Consider the following 24,261-nt stretch of genomic DNA (forward strand, 5'->3'; position numbering starts at 1 on the left):
TACAGTTCTGGTTTTGACAGCCATCCAGCCTTGCATTCAAATGGCAACAAAGGCCTTGCAATTTCTTCTTAGTAGAAAAATCGACAGAGGAATTGTTTCAGATGTTTTTTCTTATTTGTCTCTCCTTTCATAGACTCAGAAGTGATCTACAGGAATCGCGATGGCCACGTAATCAAGTTTAACATCCTCACCAATGAGACTGAAATTGTACTGACAAACACAACATTTGTAAGTGAAAACCCTTTACCATCTGAACATGCATGCACACAGACTTACACAAACATATACCCTGCCACTCAAAGTGACATGTTAGCAAACGGATATACCCACTTAAAAATGCTCTCACTCTCTTTTCCTCTTCTTTGTCTTGTAGGTCAATTTCAATGTTGCAAAGTACTCCGTTTCCCCGGACTTGAAATATGTGCTCTTTGCCTATGATGTTAAACAGGTAAACTGTATTATCTTTTTACTTTAATGCTCTTAATCCCCCCACACTCCATATGAATCTCTCTCTCTCTCTCTCTCGCTCTCTCTCGCTCTCTGTCTCTCACATATTCTATAGCGCACTATTAAATATGACAATAAACTCAATCTTAAAGGCATGCATACTACACCAGTGTCTCCCAACTCCTGTCCAACAGCACACATATTTGTTGTAGCCCCAGAAAACAGATTCAACTCATTGAGGGCTTAATGATTAGTTGACAAGTTGAATCAGGTGTACTTGTCCCCCAAAAAATGTGTGCTGTTGTGGGTACTCGAGGACTAGGGTGTATTCATTACGGAAACCTTTTTCCGTTCAGAACCAAATGGAAGCAAACAGAGCTAAACAAGAGTTTCTATTGGACAAAATCAGGTAGGTCCGTTTTAGGTTCGTTCCGTTTGCTTCTGTCTAAGAAACGTTTTACAACAGAATTTGCAGTATAAATACACCCCTGTAGTTGGCAAACCTGTGCCTGTGCCCAGTGTTGTCCCTTTCTTTTGACGTGTAATGTTATGTTGTATTTCATAGATAGAAAAGCTCGGAATTGATTATGAAAGGTATGTATAGAGGCTGTCATTTGTTCACCATTTAATTATATGTTCACAGTATATGCTTAGGCACCTACTGTATGAACACAATCTCTGGGCCCTTGGGAAATTGTTTAGTTGAACAAACAGGGCAGTACCGGTATAGTATGTTGGAATGAAAAAAAGCACAGAATAACGTTGTGGCATTTGAACAAGTATGTCCACATCAACTGGTGTAGTTTGAAGTTATTGACAGAGTTTCCCTCTGGAAATCTCTGGAAGTCTCAACTACAGTAGCTCTAAGATTACACGCCTTTATCTCATTACTGAGGTATCCAAGAGCCGTTAAGCTTTATAAACACTCGTAATCTCTGTGTCAATCGTGACAATAGGATATGTTTTCTTTGCTGGTAAACATCTTGTAATGCTCTTCAAGGTTTTAAATCCTCCAGGTCTATGTTGATCCAATGCATTGTGTTTGCAATAATAATTAGAGAAAAGCTTCAAGCTAATCAGGTTTGAGTAGGTCGTACCCAATGATATATATAAACCCTGGATTGCTGATGCTATGTGTTGGCCTTTGAGAGGCTTTGAAGCTACTGGTCGGCTATATTGGCACTCCCCAGAAGGAGCAGTCCGACATAGGATTTAATGGAATCAAATAAATGTTCCAAGGACAAAATTACTGACATTGAAGTATTTTTGTGTTGTAGTGGGGATTGGAAACATTAATAATCTCCAAAGATGATTATTTAAGGAAAATGTTTTTAGATACTTATTCATTTTTTATTTTTATGTTTAGCTCACATAATATAATTTAAAAGTACGCAGTAACATGTCTGTAATAAAATACATGTGGCAAAAACGAATGTACACATTAATAAATGTTTATAGCTTTTCTATAGCTTCCAAAATATTTTTTACAATGGTGTAATGCATTAATCAAGATGGAGGCACCATGGCTTCAACACAGTGTCCCCTATCAGTCATAGAGTGTACGTATAAATAATTGGTTGTACCTCACCAAACAAGAGTGTATAACCGGGATTTCCGTTTTTATTTTTTTTAACCTTTTTTTAACTAGGCAAGTCAGTTAAGAACAAATTGTTATTTACAATGACGGCCTACCAAAAGGCAAAAGACCTCCTGTGGGGATGGGGACTGGGATTAAATTATTATATATATTTTTTAAATAACATATAAATATAGGACAAAACACACATCACAACAAGAGAGACAACACTACATAAAGAGAGACCTAATTACAACAACATAGCAAGGCAGCAACACATGACAACACAACATGGTAGCAACACAACATGGTAGCAGCACAAAACATGGTACAAACATTATTTTGCAGAGACAATAGCACAACGGGCAAGAAGGTAGAGACAACAATATATCACACAAAGCAGCCACAACTGATTGAGACTTTGAATGAAGAGATTAAGATAAAACTGTGCAGTTTGAGTGCTTGTTGCAGCTCGTTCCAGTCACTAGCTGCAGCGAACTGAAAAGACGAGCGACCCAGGGATGTGTGTGCTTTGGGAACCTTTTAACAGAATAGGGTTGGCAGAACGGGTGTTGTATGTGGAGGATGAGGGATGCAGTAGATATCTCAGATAGGGGGGAGTGAGGCCTAAGAGGGTTTTATAAATAATGATCAACCAGTGGGTCTTGCGACAGGTATACAGAGATGACCAGTTTACAGAGGAGTATAGAGTGCAGTGATGTGTCCTATAAGGAGCATTGGTCTATGTTTCCTATAAAGAGCATGGGTAGGATGGTCATCTGAATCAGGGTTAGTTTGGCAGTTGGGGTGAAAGAGGAGCGATTACGATATATGAAACCAAGTCTAGATTTTACTTTAGCCTGCAGCTTTGGTATGTGCTGAGTGAAGGACAGTGTACTATCTAGCTATACTCCCAAGTAATTGTATGAGGTGACTACCTCAAGATCTAAACCCTCAGAGGTAGTAATCACACCTGTGGGTCGAGGGGCATTCTTCTTTCTTTGTTTTGGACGTGTTCAGAACAAGGTTAATAAGGGTAGAGAAAGCTTGTTGGACACTAAGAAAGCTTTGTGGTTGAGCATTTAACACAAAATCCGGGGAGGGGCCAGCTGAGTATAAGACTGTATCATCTGCATATAAACAGATGAGAGACCTTCCTACTGCCTGAGCTCTGTTATTGATGTAAATTGAGAAGAGCATGGGGCCTAGGATTGAGCCTTGGGCTACTCCCTTGGTGACAGGCAGTGGCTGAGATAGCAGATTTTCTGACTTTATACACTGCACTCTTTGAGAGAGGTAGTTAGCATACCAGGCCAAAGGCCCCTCAGAGACACCAATATTCCTTAGCCGGCCCACAAGAATGGAATGGTCTACCGTATCAAAAGCTTTGGCCAAGTCAATAAAAATAGCAGCACAAAATTGCTTAGAATCAAGAGCAATGGTGACATCATTGGAAACTTTTAACCTCTCTGGGATATGTGGGACGGTAGCGTCCCACCTGGCCAACATCCAGTGAAAATGCAGAGAGTCAAATTCAAATAAATTACTATAAAAATTTAAATTTGATGAAATCACACATTATATATACCAAATTAAAGCTACACTTGTTGTGAACCCAGCCAATGTGTCAGATTTAAAAAATGCTTTACTGCGAAAGCAAACGATGCTATTATCTGAGGATAGCACCCCAGTAAACAAAGAGAGAAAGGGATATTTTAACCGTGCAGGCTCGACACAAAACACAGAAATAAAAATATAATTAATTCCTTACCTTTGACGAGCTTCTTCTGTTGGCACTCTAATATGTCCCATAAACATCACAAATGGTCCTTTTGTTCGATTAATACCGTCAATATATATCCAAAATGTCCATTTATTTGGTGCGTTTGATCCAGAAAAACACTGGTTCCAAATTGCGCAATGTGACTACAAAATATTTCAAAAGTTACCTGTAAGCATTGTCCAAACATTTCAAACTACTTTTTAATACAACTTTAGGTATTTTTTAACGTAAATAATAGATCAAATTGAAGACTGATGATCTGTGTTCAATACCGGAGGAAAACAAAGTGGAGCGTGCTTTCAGGTCACGCGCCTCTAACAAAGAGTACACTTCCCTTGAGCCTCACTCTGAACAGTGTTACTTCTTCATTTCTCAAAGGAAAAACCTCAACCAAGATCTGTTGACATCCAGTGGAAGCGGTAGGAACTGCAAGAAGGTCCTTTAGAAATATGGATTGCCATTGAAAAGAGAGTGACCTCAAAAGAAAAAATCTGAATGGTTTGTCCTCGGGGTATCGCATGCCAAATAAGTTGTTTTATACTCACAGACATGATTTAAACAGTTGTAGAAACTTCAGAGTGTTTTCTATCCAAATCTACCAATAATATGCATATCTTATCTTCTGGGGATGAGTAGCAGGCAGTTGAATTTGGGCATGCTTTTCATCCAAAATTCCGAATGCTGCCCCCTATCCTAGAGAAGTTAAGGTTACAGTGACACGTTCATAACCTGAGCGGAAACCAGATTGCATACCAGAGAGAATTCTATTGACTTCAAGAAAGCCAGCCAGTTGATTATTGACAAGTCTTTACAACACTTTTGATAAACAGGGCAAAATAGAAATAGGCCTAATAACAGTTAGGATCAGCTTGATCTCCCCTTTACATGAAGGACGAACTGTGGCTGCCTTCCAAGCAATGGGACCCTCCCCAGAAAGGAGAGACAGGTTAAAAAGGTCAGAGATAGGCTTGGCGATGATAGGGGCAGCAACCTTAAAGAAGAAAGGGTCTAAACCATCTGACAACATCTAATTATATTAGGTCAGAGTCAAGTCACAAAAACACACACAGCCATTTTCCAGCCAAAGATAGGAGTCACAAAAAGCAGAAATATAGATAAAATGATTCACTAACCTTTGATGATCTTCATCAGATGACACTCATAGGACATCATGTTACACAATACATGTATGTTTTGTTCGATAATGTGCATATTTATATCCAAAAATCTCAGTTTACATTGGCGCGTTATGTGCAGTAATGTTTTGATTCCAAAACATCCGGTGATTTTGCAGAAATACTCATAATAAACATTGATAAAAAATGCAAGTGTTTTTCACAGAATTAAAGAAATACTTAACTTGTTGGGGATAGGGGGCAGTATTTTCACTTTGGATGAATTGCGTGCCCATAGTGAACTGCATCCTACTCTATCCTAGATTGCTAATATATGCATATTATTATTACTATTGGATAGAAAACACTCTGAAGTTTCTAAAACTGTTTGAATGATGTCTGTGAGGATGCACGTCCTAGGGCTTCCAATAGATGTCACCATCTTTAGAAACTGGTTTAAGGATTCTACTATAAAGGAGGGGCTCATAATAGCTCTTTGAGCGAGTGGTCTGGCAGAGAGCCTCGGTCTCATGACGCGCGCTCCCGACAGAGTTTGCTCTCGTTCCAATGCTTTTCTTCAGACAATGAAATTCTCCGGTTGGAACCTTATTGATGATTTATGTTGAAAACATCCTAAAAATTGATTGCATACATCAGTTCTGTTAAACTCACAGACATCATTCAAACAGTTTTAGAAACTTCAGAGTGTTTTCCATCCAATACTAATAATAATATGCATATATTAGCATCTGGGACAGAGTAGGAGGCAGTTCAGTCTGGGCACTGCTTCTTAAAGTAACTAACTTTGGCTTTCCAGATAGCGTGATGTCTCATTTGCCTGAACAACAGCCAGTCAGCCTAAGTATGTGTGTGCCGAGCATTTCGCCAAATTTTTGAGGTGGAGTATAACTCTGCAAGATCACGGTCGAACCAGGTGTTGAACCTGGTTTTAATTCTCATTTTCTTCATGGGGGTGTGTTTGTTAACAATACCACTGTAATGATCAAAAAAGAAGGTCCAAGCATCTTCGACAGAGGGGATCAAGCTGATTCTATACCATTTTACAGAGGCCAGTTATGAAGGAAGGCTTGCTCATTAAAGTTTTTTAGCAAGCCTCTATGACAAATCGGGACAGGTTGTTTCACTGAGAAGCCATTACGAACGCAGGCTATACGCAGGCTATGACCTTAGTGATCACTAAGTTCATTACAGAAGACACCAGACTGATATCTATCAGGATTATTTGTGAGGATAACATCAAGAAGAGTAGCCTTTTCTGGGTGTTTGAAGTCATACCTTGTGGGATTGGTAATAATCTGAGAAAGATTTAGGGAGTCAAATTGTTTTAGGACTTGGTCAGGTGGTTTAAGTATGTCCCAGTTTTGGTCACCTAGCAGGACAAATTCAGACTTGGTGTAAGGGCCCAGGAGAGAGCTTTAGGGCAGGTAGGTTACAGGCTGTTGCTGATGGAGGACGATAGCACCCAGCAACAGTCAACAAAGAGCTATTTGAAAGGTTAATACTTAAAACCAGCAAATCAAATTGTTTGGGGACAGACTTGGTGGAGATAACCGATCACTGAAGGTGATCCTTGGTAAAGATTGCCACTCCCCCACCTTTGGAAGATCTGTCTTGCCAAAAAAGGTTATAACCAGAAAGGTTAACATCAGTATTCAAAACACTCTTCCTTAATCACGTCTCAGTAATGACCAACACATTTGGATTGGAGCTCTGAACCCAAACTTTCAATTGATCCTTTTAGGTAATAAGCTTCTCGGGTTAACTTGCAGAAAACCCATGCTTTTACGGGAGCAGAAATCAGTGAAGCAGATATCAGAGCACAAGTCAGAATTGGGGCTAGCAACCGTAGATGGGCCAGGGTGTACGTGCACATTTCCAGATATCATCAACAGTAATACAATCAAGGTACGGCAGAGTACAGGGAGAGCTCTGCAGTGCTGATTTATGACATCTGAATGTTCATCAGATGGCAACAAGATCATATTGTGTACAGCAATTTCATCAGGCAACATGAATACAAAGCCGGCGAGCGGTGTTAAGAATGGAATGGGAGGCAAAAAGTCTGTGTAACCAATAGAGAGTCAGAGTCCAGAGTTTACCCATGGAGTATAATAATGAAGTCCATTGTTTACTTGACATGACAATCGCCCTGTGAGGAAATTGTGTTGTATTTCATTTGATGACAGATCTCAGTCAAATAGACCATTTTACGTTTCTGTTCTGTTCTGTTCATTCATTCACAAAGTTTATTACATTGTGATCGGTTATTTGACATACTGGCGAAGGAAATATATGAAGAATTCAGTTTCTTTACCTTCTGGTCCTCCAAACCTTGATATATCTTTGTGACGGATAAAACATTGTGTAACATTGATGAAGTAGCATTTATATTCAGTGGCTCCCCGCCTTCAAATGAGCAGAGGCTGAATACGTACATTAGGTCCTACCTCGCCTAACCCCTCAAGGCTGATTACTGAACAAATGAGCCTGGCGGGAATCACAAAGGAAGATGAAGGAGAGACAGAATCTTTTAGAGCTATCTCATCAGGACTATACGGGGGTCACGGTAACCCAAATAGCCCAATGTTGTGTGATTTAGCAGGCCAAAAGCAGCACCTGGGGCCCTAAGCACCGTTTTCACCGTATCCGTATTCCCTCCCACTCTAAATGGGACTAGATTGGGTCTGGCAGACCCCTGAGACTGGATGGTCGTCACAGCACTGGCACCTTGAGGGCCCATGCTATTATAGTTAATCTGATGGGTCCAGTGTGCTGTAAGGGTCCAGAATTGCTATGGTAACCTGAGGGCCAAATACTGACTGCTGTCAGGGTTGCACTGATTCTGTCATTCACACTGGGCCAACATTGTGCACAAAATATATAAGGTAGCAAAATATTATGCGGCATCGTTAGCTTCAGGGACCATTTCACTTTGATACTTGTAGGGGTGCAGCCTGCTCTTACGTTCATTGCACAGGCACCTCTAGAGCGGCTTACAGCCTAAAATAATTCCCACCCTCGAGTGTTCTATTGATCTCCCCCCTACTCTCCTCCCCTTTTGCTGACAAATGGATCGATCCCAGTGGGGCTGGAGACACAAATAAACTTGTTTTGGGGTGAGAGTGCTAAGAAAGCTGGCTCATTGGCTCTCTGCTATGTTGGTGCTAGAATGTGCTAGAATTTGCTTAAGTTTCTTCACTGTATTTGGTTAAGGCTCCTCTGTAACCAACAGCCAGTTGAGCAAAGTTTTTCCTTAAATGTGGTCATGTTCAAATAAGGACAGTAAACTAGGCCTTTAGTTTCTAAATGCAAGTAAGTCACCTGTTTTTAGACACATGATTAAACAAAACAATCATTCCCATTTGTATTCAACTGTCCTACTGTATATAACACAGTTATTAACAGCCTAAACATGTTATTACTATGTAATAAACTCTTTTCACACATACAAGCATCCAAATACTATTTTCATTTCTAATACTATTTTGTAATATTTATTTACCCAGAGGCTGAAAGCAGCCATTGGAAACCTTGGCATGCATTTCTCCGTTAGCTGGTCCAGTGGACTCTTCTCTGAGGCAGTATAGAAGAGCGCCTAAAGCTGTCTGAACCAGTCTAGATATTTAATCATGTGTTTTAATCTGTGGGCCCCTGCTCCCAGGCACGTGCCACACACTGCCAGAGATTAGGGGATCTCTGGGTAATATACAGAACCATGATCCTCCACACCTCTCCCATAAATCAAGAGAATCCGTGTTTTCATTTCATTCAATCCGATTTGCATACGTAATATGAGGGGAGGAGGGGAGGAGGGAGCGGGCAAGTCACCTTGGCAGGGAAGAGGAGCAAAGAAAAGAGGGAGGGAAGGATGGTCAGTGTGTGGCAAATGTATTATTCAGATAATATTTGAAATGGAGGAACATGGTGATGAAAATCGTCATTAATACAACATGGTCGTTTCATTGGTTTGGGCAGATAAGTTTCCCTCTGTGTGGTTTTATACTAAACTTTTGCAGTGTTAATGGTGTTTGATAAAACTGCCCTGTGCAGACCACTTGTATTCAACATTGAGTTGCAGCAAAAGTTTTAGTGCAGTAGGAGTTGAAAATGTCAACCTACTTGTCTTTGATTAAATCACCATACTGAACACAAAGGTCATTGTGCCAGCTCTTGAAAAGATGTAGTGATGGAAACAATGTGAAACATTTCGAAATTATCCTGTAACTGTACACCTGATACTGGAACTGATATTAGCCATTTTATCATCATATACATATCATCATATATAGGACATTTTTATCAAAGCTAGAGATGACGAGCACCGCAGAGAGAGTGAATTCCACCCTGCAGCAAAGATATCTGCGCAATTAGGTTCTTAAAATGATAACTTCAACACTTTCTCAGACACTCAAAGTAGTATCTGACAGGCAGTTTAAACTTTTTTGTCAAAGGTCAAAGTGTGTTTGGAAGTAAACCTCTAACTGGAGTGAGTCAATAGGGTTCCAATAAAAGTCACAGAGGCCATTCCTCTTCTTGTGCCTTCCCAGGGAACAAGAGTCTGTGGTTTTGCTGTGGATATTTCACAAAAAGCTCATTACCTCTAGTTCCAAATGATTACCTTGAATTTGTTTTAAATCAAATCAAATGTTATTTGTCACATACACATGGTTAGCAAATGTTATTGCGAGTGGAGCGAAATGCTTGTGCTTCTAGTTCCCACAATGCAGTAATAACCAATGAGTAATCTAACCTAACAATTTCACAACAGCTACCTTTACAAGTGTAAAGGGATGAAGAATATGTACATAAAGATATATGAATGAGTGATGGTACCGAGTACAGTATATACATATGAGATTAGTAATGTAGGGTATGTAAACATTATATTAAGTGGCATTTTTTAAAGTGGCTAGTGATACATTTTTTACATGTATGGCAGCAGCCACCCAATGTTAGTGGTGGCTGTTTAACAGTTTGATGGCCTTGAGATAGAAGCTGTTTTTCAGTCTCTCGGTCCCTGCTTTGATGCACCTGTACTGACCTCGCCTTCTTGATGATAGCGAGGTGAAAAGGCAGTGACTCGGGTGGTTGTTGTCCTTGATGATCTTTATGGCCTTCCTGTGACATCAGGTCAAATCAAATCAAATCAAATGGATTTATATAGCCCTTCGTACATCAGCTGATATCTCAAAGTGCTGTACAGAAACCCAGCCTAAAACCCCAAACAGCTAGCAATGCAGGTGTAGAAGCACGGTGGCTAGGAAAAACTCCCTAGAAAGGCCAAAACCTAGGAAGAAACCTAGAGAGGAACCAGGCTATGTGGGGTGGCCAGTCCTCTTCTGGCTGTGCTGGGTGGAGATTATAACAGAACATGGCCAAGATGTTCAAATGTTCATAAATGACCAGCATGGTCGAATAATAATAAGGCAGAACAGTTTAAACTGGAGCAGCAGCACGGCCAGGTGGACTGGGGACAGCAAGGAGTCATCATGTCAGGTAGTCCTGGGGCATGGTCCTAGGGCTCAGGTCCTCCGAGAGAGAGAAAGAAAGAGAGAAGGAGAGAATTAGAGAACGCACACTTAGATTCACACACGAAAACGAAAATAAAATGCGAAATTCTTCTGTTTCGGTTGGGAAGCAGGCGGATGCTATTAATCATCTGCCTCGCTCCTCTGCAACCCTCGAGTGTGTGCAGGTTTAGGGTGGTGTAGGTGTCCTGGAGGGCAGGTAGTTTGCCCCCGGTGATGTGTTGTGCAGACCTCACTACCCTCTGGAGAGCCTTACGGTTGTGGGAGGAGCAGCTGCCGTACCAGGCTGTGATACAGCCCGACAGTATGCTCTCAATTGTGCATCTGTAAAATTTTGTGAGTGCTTTTGGTGACAAGCTGAATTTCGTCAGCCTCCTGAGGTTGAAGAGGCGCTGCTGCGCCTTCTTCACCACGCTGTCTGTGTGGGTGGACCAATTCAGTTTGTCCGTGATGTGTACGCCGAAGAACTTAAAACTTTCTACCCTCTCCACTACTGTCCCGTCGATGTGGATAGTGGGGTGTTCCCTCTGCTGTTTCCTGAAGTCCACGATCATCTCCTTTGGTTTTGTTGAGTGTGAGTTTTTTTTCCTGATACCACACTCCGAGGGCCCTCACCTCCTCCCTGTAGGCCGTCTTATCGTTGTTGGTAATCAAGCCTACCACTGTAGTGTCGTCTGCAAACTTGATGAATGAGTTGGAGGCGTGCATGGCCACGCAGTCGTGGGTGAACAGGGAGTACGGGAGAGGGCTCAGTATGCACCCTTGTGGGGCCCTAGTGTTGAGGATCAGAGGGAGGAGATGTTGTTACCTACCCTCACCACCTGGGGGCGGCCCGTCAGAAAGTCCAGGACCTAGTTGCACAGGGCGGGGTCAAGACCCAGGGTCTCGAGCTTGATGACGAGTTTGGAGGATACTATGGTGTTAAATGCTGAGCTGTTGTAGATGAACAGCATTCTCACATAGGTATTCCTGTTGTCCAGATGGGTTAGGGCCGTGTGCAGTGTGGTAGCTATTGTGGACCTATTGGGGCGGTAATTAAATTGGCGTGGGTCTAGGGTGTCAGGTAGGGCGGAGGTGATATGGTCCTTGACTAGTCTCTCAAAGCACTTCATGATGGCGGTAGTCGTTTAGCTCAGTTACCTTAGCTTTCTTGGGAACAGGAACAATGGTGGCCCTCTTGAAGTATGTGGGAACAGCAGACTGGGATAAGGATTGATTGAATGCGAGGGTTAACACGTTTAAATGTTTTACTCACGTCGGCTGCAATGAAGGAGAGTTCGCAGGTTTTTGGTAGCGGGCTGTGTCAGTGGCACCGTATTGTCCTCAAAGTGAGCAAAGACGTTGTTTAGTCTGTCTGGGAGAAAGACATCCTGGTCCGCGACGGGGCTGTTTTTAGTTTGTAATCCTTGATTGACTTTAGACCCTGCCACATACCTCTTGTATCTGAGCGGTTGAATTGCGACTCTACTTTGTCTCTATACTGACGCTTAGCTTGTTTGATTGCCTTGCGGAGGGAATAGCTAGACTGTTTGTATTCGGTCATGTTTCTGGTCACCTTGCCCTGGTTAAAAGCAGTGGTTCGCGCTTTCAGTTTCTCACGAATGCTGCCATCAATCCACGGTTTCTGGTTGGTGAATGTTTTAATAGTTGCTGTGGGTTCGACATCGCCAATGCACTTGCTAATGAACTCGCTCACCGAATCAGCGTATTCGTCAATGTTGTTGTTTGACGCAATGCGGAACATATCCCAATCCACGTGATCGAAGCAATCTTGAAGCGTGTAATCAGATTGGTCGGACCAGCGTTGAACAGACCTGAGAGCGGGAGCTTCCTTTTTAAGTTTCTGTCTATAGGCTGGAAGCAACAAAATGGAGTCCTGGTCAGCTTTTCTGAAAGGAGGGCGGGGGAGGGCCTTACATGCGTAGCGGAAGTTAGAATAACATTGATCCAGGGTTTGGGCCAGCCCTGGTAGCACAATCAATATGCTGATAGAATTTAGGGAGTCTTGTTTTCAGATTAGCCTTGTTAAAATCCCCAGCTACAATGAATGCAGTCTCAGGATATGTGGTTTCCAGTTTACATAGAGTCAAATAAAGTTTGTTCAGGGCCATCAATGTGTCTGCTTGGGGGGGAATATATGCGGTTGTGATTATAATCAAAGAGAAATCTCTTGGTAGATAATGCGGTCAACATTTGATTGTGAGGAATTCTATGTCAGGTGAACAGAAGGACTTGAGTTCCTGTATGTTGTTATGATCACACCACGTAATCATAAAGCATACCCGCCCCTCTTCTTACCAGAAAGATGTTTGTTTCTGTCTGCGCGATGCGTGAAGAAACCAGCTGGCTGTACCGACTCCGATAACGTGTCTCGAGTGAGCCATGTTTCCGTGAAGCAAAGAACGTTACAGTCTCTGATGTCTCTCTGGAATGCTATCCTTGCTCGGGTTTCATCAATCTTGTAGTCAAGAGCCTGGACATTGGCCAGTAGTATGCTCTAGAGCGGTGCGCGATGTGCCCGTCTCCGGAGCCTGACCAGAAGACAGTTTCGTCTGCCCCTTTTACGGTGTCATTGTATTGGTTCGCCGGCTGGGATCCGATCCATTGTCCCAGGTGGTGGGCAAAACACAGGATCCGCTTCGGGTCGTAATGATGGTGAGTTGACGTTGCTCTTATATCCAGTAGTTCCTCCCGACTGTATGTAATAAAACCTAAGATTACCTGGGGGTACCAATGTAATAAATAACACGTAAAAAAACAAAATACTGCATAGTTTCCTAGGAACGCGAAGCGAGGCGGCCATCTCTGTCGGCGCCTGAAGTTGCGGCACATCTAAACGCATGGGCGTTTTAGTTCCTAGCCAGGGATGTTTTCACAGAGCTTTAACCCTGACCTGCGTCTCTGTTGGTTAGCAGCTTATAGCAACTGAGGTAGATGAGACATCTTTTGTCAAAGCCATCGGAGGTGCACTCTCCACCTCCCTCCCTTTCTGAGATCACTCATCTTGGCTTGTCAACACTATTTCTGGTGCTCATCAATCTAGCGCTATCACATCTTTGCCACCACCTTCGGGCCTTTCCGTCCTCATGCGCTATGCATAATTCACTGTGGCAAAGTGCATCCTATTCAAATGAAGAAGCACTTGTTAATTTCAGCTATCCATCCTCGGCTGTGGCATCCCTGTTTTTAGACTCCTGTCTGCTCAAACAGATATATCAAACACTTGAGTCTGAATCAGGTGTCTCTATTCCTCTTTTTCTTTATTTCTCTCTCTCTCTCTCTCTCTCTCTCTCTCTCTCTCTCTCTCTCTCTCTCCTACTCTCTCTCTCTCTCTCTCGCTCTCTTTCCCCGTCTACAGTCTGAATTATACTATCATGTCAGGCACAGCTTCTCGAGGGGAATCCAGACAGATTTACAAACACCCTAGTCAGAACCATTTGGATGCTCTCTCTCTCCCCCTCCCTCCTGCCTTTCTCTCTGTGTCTTTCATACTCCCGGGCTTTCAGACCTAAAGTCATGGGGGTTGCATGATCGGTTTCTCAGATGGAATTAAAATGTCTCATCTCCCAGCTGTCACCCATGCAAATTGCATTGTCCCCAGAATCTATCTGTGAAAACAGCTACCGGTCTATTCTGTTTGATGCCTTTCTCTGCCTGTTTTTATGATGTTGTTATCAGCCAAGCTGCCTCCATCGTAAATATTTCATGCAGTAATCTCCTCTTTCTTTTCTCTCTTTTGTTCCAGGTTTTCCGGCATTCATACATGGCCTCATATAGCATTTACAACATCCACACAAGGTATGTTTCGTTTGCTTGTTTACCATTAACTTTGTTGGGGTCTTGATGTGTTTGTTTACTTGTCAAGACTATTCTCAGGCAGTTTATCTCAGGCATTAACTACATTTCAATTATGATGATAAAACAATGTTGTGAAATTAGCTTTTAAAGTTTTCAAATGTTAATTTGAAAGGCAGACATGCCAAGTCTAGTAGGCTGAGAGGAGTTGAGCACTGTCCTTCAAACAAAATGTGTCAGCTGCTCTAAGCAGCAGTGTTACTGTTACTTAATGTTGTTTTTCAGGGAGGTATGGGAGCTGGATCCTCCAGAGGTGGTGAATTCTATTCTGCAGTATGCTGCGTGGGGAGTACAGGGCCAGCAACTGGTAAGTCAAAGACAAGTGGTCTGTGACCACAAGTAGGCCATTCGTCCATGCAATCCTCTTATATCTCCCATGTTACCATTTATAATGTGATTTTTCCTGTGCCGGCGATTAAAGTCACAACCCGTTATCACATTGCTTTTGAATATTACTCCCAATTAGGAAGTTAGCATTTTTTTGGCGTAATGGCTAAGGTATCAGGTTGATAGTCGCTGGACACAGGTTTGAAACCTGGTCAGGGCTCCCCTCCAAATTTGCAAGATTCTGCATTTACCCACCCCAATGTTGAAGGTAACTGACTATAGTCATTACTTTGGCTTATGTCAGCTACTTTTGGGTACAGCTGGTATAAACTTAAAAGAAGTTGCTTTAACAAGTGTTGGCTGTGGCCTTAAATATACAGTACCAGGTGACTACCTCATGAAGCTGGTTGAGAGAATGCAAAGAGTGTGCAAAGCTGTCATCAAGGCAAAGGATGGCTCCTTTGAAGAATCTAAAATCTAAAAGTCAATTTTGATTTGTTTCACACTTTTTTGTTAATTACATGATTCCATATGTGTTATTTCATAGTTTTGATGTCTTCACTATTATTCTAGAATGTGGAAAATTGTAAAGAATAAAGAAAAGCCCTTGAATGAGTAGGTGTGTCAAAACGTTTGACTGATACTATATGTGCAAAGGATTAGGAGCGGTTGGTATGCCAAGGATCAACAGTTTTAATAAATCTCTTTATTCTGTATTTTCAAAATGATGTTCTTTATTGGTTTGGCCTTCGGGATGATTTTCTTTCCTCTTGTAATTGCTTTGTTTAACTTAATTGTTCTCCTATTTAAACCCCGCATGGAGTGCATTCTGAACTTTTAATTAGAATGTGTTTTGATTATGTTGCTGTTGAAAGCGAATCATGCTTCTCATTAAAGACGCAACAATGGACTATGTCATATTCACATTATCTCAGACAATGGAAGAATCTATGTTTTGATATACTCTGGCAGCTCCCCTGTTGTATGCTATTGCCTTGCTGTCATATACAAATGGCGCCGACAGAGATGGTCGCCTCGCTTCGAGTTTTTAGGAAAGTATGCAGTATTTCGTGTTTTAATGTATTATTTCTTACATTGTTACTGCAGGAAATCTTGTCTTATTACATACAGCAGGGAAGAACTATTGGATATAAGAGCAACGGCAACTTTACGACCAGGAATACGACTTTCCTGAAGCGGATACTCTGTTCGGACCACCACCCATGAAAATGGATCTAATCCCAGTAGCCGACCCAAAACAACGGCACCATAGAAGGGGCAGAGGGAGCGGCCTCCTGGTCAGGCTCCGTAGACGTGCACATCGCTTACCTCTCCCGAGAATACTACTTGCCAATGTCCAGTCTCGTGACAACAAGGTAGACGAAATTCAAGTGAGGGTTGCCTTCCAAAGAGACATCAGAGATTGTAACATTCTCTGTTTCACGGAAACATGGCTCTCTCGGGATATGTTGTCGGAATCGGTTCAGTCACCGGGCTTCTCCATGCATCGCGCAGACAGAGATGAACACCTCTCTGGGAATAGGAAGATCGGGGGTGTGTGCTTCATGATGGTGTAATCATAACAACATACAGGAACTCAAGTCCTTCTGCCTACTCGGCCTAGAATTCCTTGCAATCAAATGCCGGCCATTTTACCTACCGAGAGAATTATTGTCAGTTATAGTCACAGCTCTGTACATTTCCCCTCAAGCGAACACCAAGATGGCCCTCACGGAACTTCACTGGAGTCTATGTAAACTGGAAACTTGTCACGATCGTTAAAATGAGTGGACTAAGATGCAGCGTGGTATGGTTCCATCCTCTTTATTTTGAAGTGAAACTCAAAGAAAACAATAAATGCAAAACGAAATGTGAAGCTGCTATAGTGCTCACAGGCAACTATACAGAGTCAAGATCCCACAAAGCACAATGGGGAAATGGCTACCTAAATGATAAACAGCTGCCTCTGATTGGGAACCATACCAGGCCAACATAGATATATATATATTCACCTAGATTACCCTCCCTTAGTCACACCCTGACCTAACCAATATAGAGAATAAAAAGCTCTCTATGGTCAGGGCGTGACAGTGCCTCCCCCCAAAGGTGCGGACTCCGGCCGCACAACCTGACTCAATAGGGGAGGGTCCGGGTGGGCCTCTACTGTCGGGGGCTGCTCCGGTGCGGGGCGAAGTACCCACTCCGCTCGCGGATATGTCCTTCCGCCGATCGTAGCCGGAAAGTAGGTAATTGCTGGGGACTCCGGAACGTGGACCGTTGTTGGGGACTCCGGACCGTGGACCATCACAGGAGGCTCGGGACTGGGAACCCTCACAGGAGACTCTGGACTGCCGACCATCGCTGGAGGCTCTGGACCGCCGACCGTCGCTGGAGACTCTGGACTGCAGACCGTCTCAGAAGGTTCCAGACTGCGGAGGCTGCATTTATTGTAGCTGGGGATTTTACCAAAGCAAATTTGAGAACAAGGCTACCTAAATTCTATCAGTATATTGATTGCATGACACGCATGGCTAATACTCCCGACCACTGTTACTCTTACTTCCGTGATGCATACAAAGCCCTCCCCCGCCCTCCTTTGGCAAATCCAATCACGACGCCATCTTGCTCTTACCGTCTTATAGGCAGAAACTCAAACAGGATTAACCAGTGACGAGAACCATTCAACACTGGACTGATCAATCGGAATCCACGCTTCAAAGATTGTTTTGATCACGCGGACTGGAATATATTCCGGTCAGCCTCAGAGAACAACATTGATCTATACGCTGACTTGGTGAGTGCGTTTATAAAGAAGTGTATTGGAGATGTTGTACCCACTGTGACTAGTAAAACCTACCCTAACCAGAAACCGTGGATGGATGCGCAAAACTGAAAGCACGATCCACCACATTTAACCATGGAAAGAGGTCTGGAAATATGGCGGAATATGAACAGCATAGTTATTCCCTCCTCAAGGCAATCAAACAAGCGAAATGCCGGAACAGGGAAAAGGTGGAGTTTTAATTAAACGGCTCAGGCACGAAACTTATGTGGCAGGGTCTAGAGGAAATCACGGACTACAAAAACAGCCACTTCACGGACACAGCCGTCACGCTTCCAGACAAACTAAACACCTTCTTTGCCCGCTTTGAGGATAATACAGTGCCACCATTGCTGCTCACTTACAAAGACTGCACCCCCCCTCCTTCTCCATGGCTGACGTGAGTAAAACATTTAAACGTGTTAACCCTCACAAGGCTGCTGGCCCAGACGGCATCACTAGCCGCGTCCTCAGAGCATGCTCAGACCAGCTGGCTGGTGTGTTTACAGACATATTCAATCGCTCCCTATCCCAGTCAGTTGTCCCCACATGCTTCAAGATGGCTACCATTGTTCCTGTACCCAAGAAGGCAAAGATAACTGATCTAAACGACTACCGCCTCGTAGCACTCACTTCTGTCATCATGAAGTGCTTTGAGAGGCTCGTCAAGGATCACATCACCGCCACCTTAACGGCCACCCTAGACCCACTTCAGCTTGCATACCGCCCCAACAAGTCCACAGATGATGCAAATGCCGTCCCACCACCCACTGCTCTACCCCATCTGGACAAAAATCATACTTATGTAAGAATACTGTTCATTGACAACAGCTCAGCATTCAACATCATAGTACCCTCCAAGCTCATCATCAAGCTAGAGGCCCTGGGTCTCAACCCCGCCCTGTGCAACTGGGTCCTGGACTTTCTGACGGGCATCCAACCAACATCTCCACTTCGCTGACCCTCAATGCTGGGGCCCCACAAGGGTGTGTGCTCAGCCCTCTCCTATACTCCCTGTTCACCCACGACTGCGTGGCCATGCACGCCTCCAACTCAATCATCAAGTTTGCAGACGACACAACAGTAGTGGGCTTGATCACCAACAACGACGAGACAGGTGTCAGGAAAACAACCTCTCACTCAACAACACCAAAACAAAGGAGATGATCGTGGACTTCAGAAAAGAGCAGAGGGAGCACCCCCCCTATCCACACCGAAGGGACAGCAGCGGACAAGGTGGAAAGTTTTATGTTCCTGGGCGTGCACATCACAGACAAACTGAAATGGTCCACCCACACAGACAGTGTGGTGAAGAAGGCGCAACAGTGGGACTTTGAAAAGAGATTGAAAAAAAGCTTCTATCTCAAGGCCACCAGACTGCTAAACAGCAATCTCTAACTAAAGAGGCTGCTGCCTACATTGAGACCCCATCACTGGACACTTTAATAAATGGATCACTAGTCACTTTAAACAATGCCACTTTAATTAATGCCACTTAAATTTTGCTACACTCGCATTAACATCTGCTTACCATGTTATGTGACCAATACAATTTGATTTGATATTTATCTTTCTTACATGGAAATGTATGTTTGAGTGAATTACATGTGAGGCCAGAATGTATAGATAATAGCCACTCAACCTCTTGTCTTGGGTTAGAAGGTCAACCAAGTTACCTGGCCTTTAAAACATTTGCATCAAAGAATTCCTTTGGCCCTTTATGAGGTGCTGGTTTTTAAGTATTTTTCTGTTGTAAAGGTGAATGTCTGGCCCTTTTTGGCAATTCACTTCTAGTGGACATTCAAACATGTTGACAGCTTTCAGTCAGATTATTGGAAAGATGATATTTGATAAACGATAACCATCAGTAGTGAAATGCCAAGTACACCTGAAATAACCTATACTAATTTGACATTCAGTATGCCATTTAAATGTAGACCATTTCCATTTCCTCCAAGCCTGACTATTTATGTAACATCTGCTCATTTTGTAGTACTTTGTAGTGAAGCTCCGGAGCAGGATTAACCACATTGCCCCATCACCTCTGGAAGGCTTCTTTTAAGCGTTTACATAAGGCTGCTCAGACACAGTTCTGATGGTCTCACGTGTAGGATCTCACTTCTGACACCAAATACTATGAAATTGGGTCATGTTTGATTCAAACCTAGTACTATACATTTGGATAGTGGGCACACTGCTGTATCTAAATGTTTTTATTGAAGCTTTATTTAACTAGGCAAGTCAGTTAAGATCAAAGTCAGATATACAATGACAGCCTACCAGGGAACAGTGGGTTTACTACCTTGTTCTGGGGCAGAATGACATATTTTTACCTTGTTAGCTTGAGGATTCAATCCAGGAACCATTCGGTTACTGGCCCAACGAACGCTCTAACCACTAGGCCACCTGCCGCCCATAAAGTGCCAAGAAGGTTCATGTATTTGTCCGATATCATGGGGAAACTAAGGCAGGATCATTATTATTATTATATATTTTTTTATCTTTATTTTACTAGGCAAGCCAGTTAAGAACAAATTCTTATTTTCAATGACGGCCTAGGAACAGTGGGTTAACTGCCTGTTCAGGAGCAGAATGACAGATTTGTACCTTGTCAGCTCGGGGATTTGATCTTACAACCTTCCGAATTACTAGCCCAACACTCTAACCACTAGGCTACCCTGCCGCCCCATCATTATGGTATCCCCAAAAAATGTGATACAATAAAGCAGTTTTTCGAACCAAGACCCCAGAACCCTATTAGTCTAATCCAGGGTGGCATCCAAAATGCACCTGAACTAAAACGGGAGGCCAGCCTTTCTGAAACGTTGGAAACAGCATAAGCAGGTTGATTTGGAATGCTAAATGACCCTTGCATTGTCTTACTTGTGTAACCCCGGTTCTCTGAGTGAGGTGTCACAGGCAGTTAACCCACTGTTCCTAGGCCGTCATTGAAAATAAGAATTTGTTCTTAACTGACTTGCCTAGTAAAATAAAGGTACAATTTTTTTATTTTTTTAATTAAAAATGTGGGGGGGACACCCTTTGAGACGGGAACACGAGGAAGCTCCAATCACACAACATCTTTTGTAGACAGACAGGAGGCATGGTGGATAGTGGGGAACCCCACTTCTTATAAGGCACCGCAATCCCACCCTGTACTGATTATGAAGCATATGTTTTCTTTCTTACACATAGCGAGAAGGGAAACGCGCTGAGATACAGTACCTCATTCATAATATCAGAGTAACAGGGTTACTCAAGTAACCCTAAGTTCTCTTTCAAATACTTGTTTCGGTATCACACATATGGGGAAAGACTCATGCCTCAGAGGCCCCAAACTAAGGGACATATGCGTAGAGCAGGTGGTAGCTTTTCTGTCTTGCCCAACTCCGTCCAAACAGATGGGAAAACTCAAAAATGGATCCAAACTTAAGCCCTTAAACAGATGGGAATTGGTCTATATGGAAAGGGCTAAATTGAAATGTTTCTTACAGAAGAAATTTGGAAATGCATAACCTCGGCACGCCGCAGGTCTAACTGGTGTTTCCAAGTGGCCATACACCTCTCCAAAGTGTGCACAGTTTCAATTTCTATGACTCAAACAAGAGTGCTTTATATGCCATATGCTTTTTTTTAGCTCTCTTAGCTGTGCCATTGAGGAACTAGTGCAAGCACTTTTTTTGTTGTTTTGTGTGGAACACAGCCCTGCATGCCCGCCTTTACACAATTAAAGTTGTTTACGCAATCCAAAACGGTCCATTATAAATCACAATCTGGGTCAGGTAGACATAATTTGAAAGCTTGTTCTATTACCAACATGACTGGCTAAATTATAAAATACGATCTTACCGTATTAGACTTTCACAATGCAATTCAGAGAACAGATCATAATTTTGGTTAATATAGATTGGAGTCAGATGCGTGGTCTGCGGCAAATTCTCTTCACAATATAACAAACTGGCTCATTCTGTTCAGGACAGGCCAGGGTATGATGCCATGTCATCTTGTAACTAACTCTACATCGAAAGGTAGTGATCATAATATCAAAGTAGTATTTATTATAGTCCTCAACATCTCATCTTTTAAAAATCGAAACAAATCCTATTTTATTTGTCACATGCGCTGAATACAACAGGTGTAGTCATTACCGTGAAATGCTTACTTATGAGCCCCTCTGCAACAAAGCTGATTTGCAAAAAATTAAGTAAGAAAAATAAACAAACAGATAATCGAGTCCTAATTTACAGCATTTCCCTCACTCAGACAACAAAAACAATTGCAAAAATTGCCCAATTAGAGGGATGGGTGAAACTTCTTGTCATGCGTGGTGCTCAACTTCAGAACAACTGTCAGTCAGAACCCATACAGAGCTGAAGTGGAGACCCTAACACAGATTTTTTGAAAGACATCTCGTAGTAGAGCTGCAAAGGTGTAGCTCTCCACTTTCTGGAGGTCCAAGTTTTGAAATCAGTAGAATGCATGGTGGAATTAGAGTATGATAGCTAAGGAGATCAAGAAAATTCTGCCGTTTGATTGCAAATATGCAGACAGAGTTGAAAAGAGAACACACATAAGAAGGTTGTGGTATAAAACACCTGTTTCCGGATTACATCTTCAAACTAAGGCAGACATGGCATCCGTGACAGAGAGGGAGAAGCGTCCAATCAATCAAATGTATTTTCAAAGCCCTTTTTACATCAGCTGATGTCACAAAGTGCTTTACAGAAACCCAGCCTAAAACCCCAGGCCAGAACCTAGGAAGAAACCTGGAGACGAACCAATCTATGCGGAGTGGCCCGTCCTCTTCTGGCTGTGCCGGGTGGAGATTATAACAGAACATGGCCAAGATGTTCAAATGTTCATAGATGACCAGCAGGGTCAAATAATAATAATCACAGTGGTTGTCGAGGGTGAAACAGGTCAACACCTCAGGAGTAAATGTCAGTTGGCTTTTCATAGCTGATCATTCAGAGTATCACTACCACTCCTGCTGTCTCTAGAGAGTTGAAAACAGCAGGTCTGGGACAGGTAACACATCCGGTGAACAGGTCAGGGTTCCATAGCCGCAGGCAGTTGAAACTGGAGCAGCAGCATGACCAGGTGGACTGGGGACAGCAAGGAATCATCAGGCCAGGTAGTCCATCCATGTATATGGGTAAGATAGTCTAGCTAGCTGCATTTTCAGATATTACACAATTCTAATTTAGTCAGAAAATTGTTTTCATTTCAAGTTAAAGTGTACTGTTAGCTAGTTGGCTAATGTTAGCTAGCTGACTCGTTAGCTAATGTTACGTGCATGATCTGTGTTGTGATATTATTCATATCACAGAGCCATTTGCATTGCTAGTTATAGCCTAATGTTAGTTAGCTAGCTAACATTGAACTTGGTTTGTTAGTTACCTGCAGATTCATGCAGAGTAGAAACGTTATGTGTTGGGATAATGGTTCATTGTTTAGCTAGCTAGCTAGCTAACGTTACCTGTCTAAACGAAGACTCCACAATGCAAGTAACCATTTCAATAGAAGGTTCATGATGACAGTGCGACATCTGTCAATAGACATAGCTGGTAAATTTTCTCTGGCTATCTACTACGATTTCAGCGCACTCGTCTGAGTGAATAACTGACGAATCAACACCTGTGAACACCTGTGAACGCTCAACACCTGTTGAATATGGCCAGTGTCAGTAAAACGTTGGCAAAAAAAAGCACAATTAAATTGTTGCCAGCAGCACAGTTGCAGTCACCAACCCTCTGGATAACATCAAAACAGCCTACCCAGCTCTGCTAGGGCAAGTAAAATGGTCAGAGTGAGCTGTTATCTCATTTGTGTCTGGAAGTAGCTAGCAAGCTAGCCAACATTAGCCAGTTAGCTTAGGGTGCTTGACTGCTGTTGTTAGGTCAGAACGCTCAGATCAACCCTAATCCTCGGATTTACGAACAGACAATCTGACAACGCTTTGAGTTTACGAATGCCCAGAGCGTAATCTGAGCACTCTGAGATTCCAGATTGAATTTACAAACACACCTGTAATATAAACCAGCCTTTAGTCTTGAAATTCTTTGGTTGTTTAGTACATGACCTCACATGTGAATCCTTAAAGAGCTGGGTGGCTAAAGCGTAAAAGGGTGTGAACGATGCTGAATGGGTGTAGGCAAAGAAGAGCATTTTCTCAAAAGTGAGGTTATGTTTATCAACTTTCAATACAGAATTACTTTCCCATTGTTCCTCAACTGTAGTGTGTGATATACTATTTTCTCGCTCGGAGTGTCTACTTTTATCCAATGTAAAAAAATAATTCGGGCCTCCCGAGTGGGGCAGCAGGTTAAGGCACTGCATCGAAGTGCTAGAGGCGTCACTACAGATTTGGGTTTGATCCTGGTCTGTGTCGCAGACGCCGAATCAGGGAGACCCATGAGGTGGCACACAATTGGCCCAGAGTCGTCTGGTTTAGGGGAGGGTTTGGCCGGCAGGGATGTCTGTTCCATCGCGCACAAGCAACTCCTTGTGGTGGCCGGGTGCATGCACGCTAACGTCGATCGCCAGTTGTACAGTGTTTCCTTCTACACATTGGAGCAGCTGGCTTCCGGGTTAAGCGAGCAGTGTGTCAAGAAGCAGTGCGGCTTGCCGGGGTCGTGTTTCGGAGGAGCCATGGCTTTCGACCTTTGCCTCTCCCAAGACTGTATGAGAGTTGCAGCGATGGGACAAGAATGTAACTACCAACTGGACTTCACGAAATTGGGGTACAAATTACCAAAAATAAATACAAATAAAAACAACATTTCAAA

The 24,261-nt window shown here is 42.9% G+C and overlaps 1 protein-coding gene across 1 annotated transcript in view; it reads left to right on the forward strand.

Moving 5' to 3' along the window:
- The window catches only part of LOC115135159 (inactive dipeptidyl peptidase 10-like), a 129,190-nt gene that overhangs the window by 66,015 nt on the left and 38,914 nt on the right, over positions 1 to 24,261 (forward strand). Inside the window, exons 4-7 of the mRNA XM_029669582.2 lie at positions 134 to 228; positions 374 to 448; positions 14,216 to 14,268; positions 14,551 to 14,632. Of these exons, the coding sequence (XP_029525442.2) occupies positions 134 to 228; positions 374 to 448; positions 14,216 to 14,268; positions 14,551 to 14,632 (305 nt within the window). The remainder of the gene's footprint in view (positions 1 to 133; positions 229 to 373; positions 449 to 14,215; positions 14,269 to 14,550; positions 14,633 to 24,261) is intronic.

The sequence above is a fragment of the Oncorhynchus nerka genome, linkage group LG1 (assembly GCF_034236695.1).
Source record: "Oncorhynchus nerka isolate Pitt River linkage group LG1, Oner_Uvic_2.0, whole genome shotgun sequence".
Classification (NCBI taxonomy): Eukaryota; Metazoa; Chordata; class Actinopteri; order Salmoniformes; family Salmonidae; genus Oncorhynchus; species Oncorhynchus nerka.